The 7,500-nt window shown below is 38.1% G+C and overlaps 2 protein-coding genes across 2 annotated transcripts in view; both read right to left on the reverse strand.

Moving 5' to 3' along the window:
- Positions 1-2,174, reverse strand: part of LOC138008884 (uncharacterized) — a 75,987-nt gene extending 73,813 nt beyond the window's left edge. The window contains exons 1-2 of the mRNA XM_068856187.1: positions 2,144-2,174; positions 1,493-1,636 (exon numbers count right to left, since the gene is read on the reverse strand). Of these exons, the coding sequence (XP_068712288.1) occupies positions 1,493-1,636; positions 2,144-2,174 (175 nt within the window). The remainder of the gene's footprint in view (positions 1-1,492; positions 1,637-2,143) is intronic.
- A 1,390-nt stretch (positions 2,175-3,564) lies between these two features.
- LOC137974397 (uncharacterized) overlaps positions 3,565-7,500 on the reverse strand; it is a 16,801-nt gene continuing 12,865 nt past the window's right edge. The window contains exon 3 of the mRNA XM_068821354.1: positions 3,565-3,912. Within this exon, the coding sequence (XP_068677455.1) occupies positions 3,581-3,912 (332 nt within the window). The 3' untranslated portion in view covers positions 3,565-3,580. The remainder of the gene's footprint in view (positions 3,913-7,500) is intronic.

Genomic DNA, 7,500 nt, shown 5'->3' on the forward strand with positions numbered 1-7,500 from the left:
GGGATAAACTAGCCGCCACAAAAAAAGTTGACGTTAATTTCGAGGGGTCGCTACTTTCGGGGGATCGTTATTATCGGAATTTTACTGTTGTCTTAATTGCCAAAGCAATATACCAGGTTCGACTTTAAGCGTGTAAAGTTAGCCAAATTGGACCATGAGAAAATACAATGCAGGAGTAGTTAATTTCATAAATTCGTCCCAAATTCTAGTTTTCGCCAAATTTAAATTAGATAACGGTAAATAACGTGGGAAGTCTTCTACTATGTTAAAATAAATTTATTGTGTATGTTAACGTATTTTCTTTTCCAGGCGATTAACCGAAAAGAGCAGTACTTTTCGGATAGTTTACTTGCTCAAAGAGCGCTCAGGGTAGAAAAGTCGCTCCAAGGGAAAAAGATTTATTGTAGTGAACTAAAAATTATACTTTTGTAATACATTACCGAAGACCTTTATTGTGACAAGGTTTAAGAAATTCCGATTTTTCTATGTTGCATGACTAGGCGATAGTTACAGTCAAGCGCATTTAATATATTTTAACAAATATTAAATGTTTAAATTAGATGTTTAAAAACTGTCGTGATCGACTGTACCCGCGGAATATCGTGTTCCAGGTGCCATTTCTAGCTGTTATCTGCGTATTTGCATCATCTTATTCAAGTTAGCCGATTAACTGGTTGACATATTTGCTATTAGACTAAAAAAACCCTTCCTATTTCAATTGTGTGCGTGCAAACAAGAAACACAATCCGTATCAAAAACTATATGCAATTAAATAAATTTCTCACAGTTCAGGATCAAGCCCTTTTCTGAAGAACCTTTTCCTTGAATAATGAAGTGCAAAATAGACGACAAGCTTTCTTTCAAGTGATTCTTCACTGTCACATTTCCAATATTTTAAGGAAAAAAAAATCCCAATGTTTCTCACCAATAGTCAAAGTCCGTTCATGGAAACCAACTCAATTGCACCCCCACCAAGCCAGATTTCATGCCGAACAAAACGGTTCCTGCAAAAGAATCCATTTGACATGCTTGTTACTTCAGTTGAAGCAAACGTAAATCACAATGCCAGGGCGTAGCTAGGGGGGCGGGTTCTGTGGTGCCCGATCCCCCCCCCCCCCCCCCCCATTTGTAAGCCCTTTTTTAAAGCAAACATCCTACAATATTCAGTGGCGAAAACGCGACAATCTTTAATTGTATGCATTCTTTTTTTCACTTCTCCAGGCATGTGAGTCAAATGATGACATTGTTCAATTTTGCATGTGGTCGATTTATTGTGGGTGGGAGCTCAGTCGGTAGAGCGGCGGAGATCTAACCCGAAGTCGTCTGGGTTCAATTTCCACCCTGGTCAGAGTTTTTCTCTGTCCTTGTGTAGGCCCATTTCCATCAGTAGGGCTAACGCTCACATGGTTCATATGGGATAGAAATCTAGCACTTCACATTACACTCTATTCAGTTAACTTTTCTAAAGACCGGTTGAGGTCAACAGGCTAACCTGTGCTTCCACCGAGTAAGTAGTCAGTATCATAGTAAGACCATCCATAAAATCTGCTGGTATTACTGTCTTGGTAAAAGCCACCACCTCTTCCGCCGTGCCCCCCACCATGAAAACTGAATGCTCCTCCAGGTTTTCCTGCACCTAAAAAGGAGTTGTGCAATTGAAAGGTACCATGAGAAAGCTTTGGATGGTATCGCCATTGCTGCAAGACCTCTTAACGTAAAAATACTGTACAAAGGTCATATCTTTGTCCGCGCATATTTCACATGTCTCAGTTGACTGAATAATTGTTTGCAAATTATGGGATATAATGAATTTTTAAAATGGCCTGTGAACGAAAGATTTTAACGTCTCGCACGTTGTCTAATTGTGGCCGTATAAGAGTTAAGGACGGTGGCCCGTACTAATTCAGAAAGGTAACGTTAATTAGTCGTCAGACCTTTCTTACTGAATATGCGGGAAAAGCCGATCTTGACACAAGTGTTTATGAAAGCCAAAAAGAAAATTGGGGGTAACCGCGGCATTTTTCGAAGACAATTAATCAGCATTAATTTGTAAAAAGCATTAAAATACAAACGCCTCATGTATGCGGTGTGAATTCTTTTCCAAATTGAAGCGTAATTATCTCTGAATAAAATGCGTGGTTACCTCCAATTTTCCTTTTGTTTACCAAGATCATTTTGCTAAGTTCTGCTTTCTCCGCATAGTTTTTTAAACCGGGCCAAATAATATCCCTTTATTAATAAGCACCACCCATAGGAAATCCGACTATCTCGAGATGCGGCAGAACGTATGCGCAATAACAGTAGTAGGCAGCGTACAAAACTGTAATCCTATTTTATGTGTTTTCCGGACCAACAAATGTGTTTTTATACATCTACTTCAGTGCCTACTGGTACCTGTTGCTTGTTAACCGCGTGATTAGTTTTCACGTGCCAGTAGCCCCTTAAAAATGTTTCCTAAATAAACATCAGTGTTGATTTACTGGAATAGAGGTTCGTTTGCAGACAGAAAATTGATTACGGGCCCACGGCCGAAGGCTGAGGACCCTACTGAAAACCAAGAGCAAAACCGGTTTTTTTCCGGCCATACGGACCGTACCAGACGGGACCGGTTAAATAACTTATTTATTTTTTCCTGTTTGTTTGAAACCTACTCGTTTCGTTGGACTCGGGTTTCCTTCCTCTGGATTAGTAATTTTCACTTAACGGCTTATAACATGACTACAAAATAATAAAAACATCGGAGCGTCTGAACCATTTCAGAGTTAATAGTTTTCCTTACTTATATTGTGTCATCTTGGGAAGTTGTTTACCATTAACTGTTTGACCTTTGTAAGAAGCTCGCAACATTTCATTTGCCTGTATTATTTAGCTAGGGTCACGGTGGCCTCAGGCTAGTGGGCTCGACTTCCGGATCAAGTGGTCCCTGGTTCGGGTTCTGGGCTGGGTAACATTGTGTTGTGGCTCTTTATTCTCACGGTGCCTCTCTCCACCCAAGTGGTATAATTGGTACCGCGGAATTTAATGCCGCTATTCGCCAATCAGATTCGAGGCTTTAGCAATTCCGGCTGATGATTTATCTGTATTTATGTTTCATGGGGTAATAACAAAGTTGTAGTTGTTGGTTGTTGTTGTTGTTGTTGATATCCAACACTTAAACTTTAAACTGTACAATAACAAGGTTTCTTTGAAGATACCTCTTGCTAAGACGAATAAAATAAAAGCTTCATTTTCTTTGCCGTTCTTTGAAAAATCAAGGATATTGAAGCCAATGTTATGAAACGTTTTTATGGTAAATTTAAAAACCGGAAGAGTAAAAATAGTAATGCCTTGAGCATTTTGTTGGTGTCAAGAGACGAAAAAAAAAACAGACAGAGATTTTGCTTTCGTACCACTTGCTTTTTTAGCCCTATAATTCAATTTGCCAATCGTTCTTTTTGGAGCCAATTCAAGTCTAATCCAGCCTTACTGGGATCATGGAACTACTCTAGCGATGATAATAAATGATAATGATGATGATGATGATGATGCTAACAGATAATCCTGCAAATCACTGTACTTACCCAGTGTGCAACAAGATTTATTAACCACGCAGAAATCCTCCAAGCCAGAACAATGGCTTCTCGTCTGCAGCATAGGTGATTTCCTTTCCACTCACATCCAAATTTGTTGCCACCATAAAATTGCCAGTTACACTAATGGAAAGCGCATGCGAACCTTTTATGGATACGTTTTTTCCGGCTGAAAATAGGTCTTCAGCTTGTCCGGGGTTGAGAGTAAAGGTCGCCACTGAGTAGTTCCATGTGCCGTTATTGGGGCCATTAAATGATTTGCTTTCGATGGTCCCAGGAATATTAATACCTGCGGCTGTTATCTTTGCTTCAGATGTGTCGATAACAGTGGCAGCTTCATAACCTGTCAAATAAATATCATTGAAGGTTAACCCGCCGAGGGCTTCCCTATTGACGAGTAAAATCGTCTGGCGTTAGACAGAGTAAAATCTAAAAGTGTCAATGCCATCTGTGGAAGTGAAAGGGTTAGAGGAACATAAGTTTATTAGTTTCTTAACTATTCCGTGCCACCCTCTTTAAATAAAGTGTTTATTATTATTATTATTGTTATTATTATTATTATTAGTAGTAGTAGTAGTAGTAGTAGTAGTAGTAGTAGTAGTATTTGTTATAAAGGTGTACGGAATCTTGGCATGATTCGCTCTAAGCATTGATTTTCGTGATGGAGAAAGAGATATAGATTAGGGCCACGTGGTACAGTGCAATCGTTGTGTTAAACAATACGTTGGAGAAACCAAACGAATACTCAAAGACCGTTTTGACGAACATCGCAGACTAGTCGACAAACCAACTTTAACGTCCCAAAACGTGCCACAGTTTAAGAACACTTCCTCACTAATAATCACACCGCCAAAGACATTTCGCTTATTCCATTCGAGTGTACGCAAAGTGAGAGAAGCATATCTCATAAATTTAGCTGACACCCTTGAACCTTCAGGTCTTAATAAGAACCAGACGCTCCGTGAGCGTAAACTGGATTGCCCTTGGCACAAAAAGAGACAGCAACTGAGCTGGGTATTGAAGGCGCTGAAACTGGATTTTCCCAGGAGTAATGCCGAAATTGGAAAAAAGCGAGAAAAAGACAAAATCCTAGGAATCCAATAAGTAGTCCTGGTAACTCCTACGATGGAAGAAGAGGGCTAGGGGATCGTGCGCGAATGCGGTATATTTCTCCTCATCATCCCAAGAGCTGCTCAGTCCGGAAACGAAACACTACTTATTTTTTGTTTCCTCAGCAACGAAACGTATCTATTTTGACCTCAGGGTAAACTATTTACATATTGATTTGAGTGGCCAATCAAAACAGGGTTTATAATAAAGAACATTAAAACATCTTTGAGATGCAAAAACAATCTTGCGAACACGTGAACCTGAATAATCGCGAAGCATAATGCTGACAAACACAAAAGCGAAGGAAATGGTTAATAAATATGAAGTTTTTTACTGTCTGAGTGATTTTGGATTAGATTAAAGAAATATATTGTTGAAAAATCTTCGTGTTAATGAGTAATGTAAACGATCTTCCCACTAGTACGAAATATTGTTGGCTTCCCAAATAAACTCATTTTACACTACAATGACTAAAAAATATATTTTCTGACGTGTAAAACTATGGCTACCTTTAATAATTTGCAAGAAAAAACACTTGAAATACAAAATGGCTAAAAATTCTTGTCATCATTATGAAAACAACTCGCACATGCAAATCAGATAACTTCGAAAATGATCAATGCACAAAAACAACCTTTTCCAGCCAAACATTTTATTGAAACAAACAACGTGAAAGGAAAAAACCTCCGATTTCATTGCATGCTTTCAAACAAGCAACACACGCCGTGTCAAAAACCACACGCGACTAAATAGTAAATTTCCTGAGATTTCCCTCCAGTGTTCGGTAAGAAACTGCGCACCGCGGAAGATGCGGAACCTAGAGAAATGTCTGTTTTTATTGAATCCACATGACTGACTGTAACTATCGCCTAGTCATGCAACATAGAAAAATCGGAATTTCTTAAACCTTGTCACAATAAAGGTCTTCGGTAACGTATTACAAAAGTATAATTTTTAGTTCACTACAATAAATGTTTTTCCCTTGGAGCGACTTTTCTACCCTGAGCGCTCTTTGAGCAAGTAAACTGCCCGAAAAGTACTGCTCTTTTCGGTTACTCGCCTGGAAAAGAAATACGTTAAAATACACAATAAATTTATTTTAACTTTTTTATTATTATTGTCATTTTTTTATATATTCACATTAATTACGGTAGTTTACATGTTAATTTTAAACTATAAATCGGAGCTATATATCAAAACTACGCTACCTATCTATAATAACACAGAACATCCAAAACTACACTACACCTCTAAGCTATACGCACTATACACATCTCAACATATTACAATACTACAGTATTAGTTTAAGTTGGGAGTTGGAGGTGTTAGCTCATGCTCCATTATGGGTAAAAATTGATGACATTTTTTATTATGAAAGTGGAGTTTGTTATTATTCCTCGCAATGAAACACTCGATCTAGTGCGTTGTTTTGGATTTTGATATTAACAGGGCAATAGTGGGAAACGTTTGGCTTAATTTCGAGCGGAAAAATAAGGTATTTGCTCCCAAGTATAATGTAATTAACTAGAATATTGTCATCAACATTATCAGCAGAAAAAAGCCCAAATAAAATATCTTTGATATGGAAGTTTTCAGAGATTAACTTTTGCGATATGAGGGGAATGTTTAGTTCATTCCAAAAGGTGCTAACCTTACTACAGTAAAAAAAGAAGTGTTCCAATGTCTTCAGTTCTTTATTACAGAAAGAACATAAAGGGGAATCGGCTAAACCAAATTTGAAGAGCATAATGTTTGTATAACAAATTCTATGAAGAACTTTATATTGGAATTCTCTTAACTTTTGAATTTTTTCATAGAGGTAGGGTTAGAAGAGATTTTAGAAGAAAACGTTTCATACAATAGTTTCGATTGAATCTTTTCAACATCAAGCTTTTCCCCTCCAAGGTGTGGTGAAAAACTATCCAAATCTACATAACAATCGTGTAAAAGAGCTGCATTTTCATTTGTCTTTACAATTTACGCCATTCCTCCGGGATGGCACAAAAGAGACTAAACAGGAAATAATGATCAATAGGTGAGAGGTGTGCATGTTGTAGGTAAAAAAGCTGTTTGAAAATTGCGATGTGAGTCGAGGAGGTTCCGAACAGTTATAATACCAACATCAATTAACGTTTGGTTGAAAACTGAGCGGGATTCAATGCAGATGAACCTATTGTTCCAAAAAAAATTGTTCATAAATCTCCGAGGCTGAGGCAGGGCTTACACAGTTTAAGGAGGCCCATGTCATAATGCACTCTTTGTAAAATTTAGGAAGGGTTATTGATAACTTGGAATAGCTGAAATTGCAGTGAAACAAGAATTTACCACCAACCTTCCTTAAATGAAAATCCAAGAAATACTTCCAACTGGCTGCATTTGGAGTTAGATACTTCTTTATACACATGATTCTTTGAGCGGAGACCCAGCTCCCAACGTCAGTGGCTTCATAGCTCAGTTGGTTAGAGCGTCGCACCGGTATCGCGAGGTCACGGGTTCAAACCCCGTTGAAGCACTGAATTTTTCATGCTTCTTTACGCAATTGCAAAAATTGCGTTCATAACTGCGAGCATCATAGCTGCACTTAATAGTAATCATAATAATAATCTTCATTTATAAAGCGTTACTTCTACTGATAAACCAATAGCGCTTTACTATGATAATGCTATACTCGGGGACGCTGATATCGAAGAGAAGAAGTCGAAGAAATCAACGATTCAGAAATCGCCGGTTTCTGGGCTAAATGACATTTATTACCAAGGGGAATAAATTATTTTATGCAGCCTGCGCGGCGTTTTTTAGTATCCCGGATGGGTACATCCGG

Source organism: Montipora foliosa, chromosome 1 (genome assembly GCF_036669935.1).
Source record: "Montipora foliosa isolate CH-2021 chromosome 1, ASM3666993v2, whole genome shotgun sequence".
NCBI classification, from domain to species: Eukaryota; Metazoa; Cnidaria; class Anthozoa; order Scleractinia; family Acroporidae; genus Montipora; species Montipora foliosa.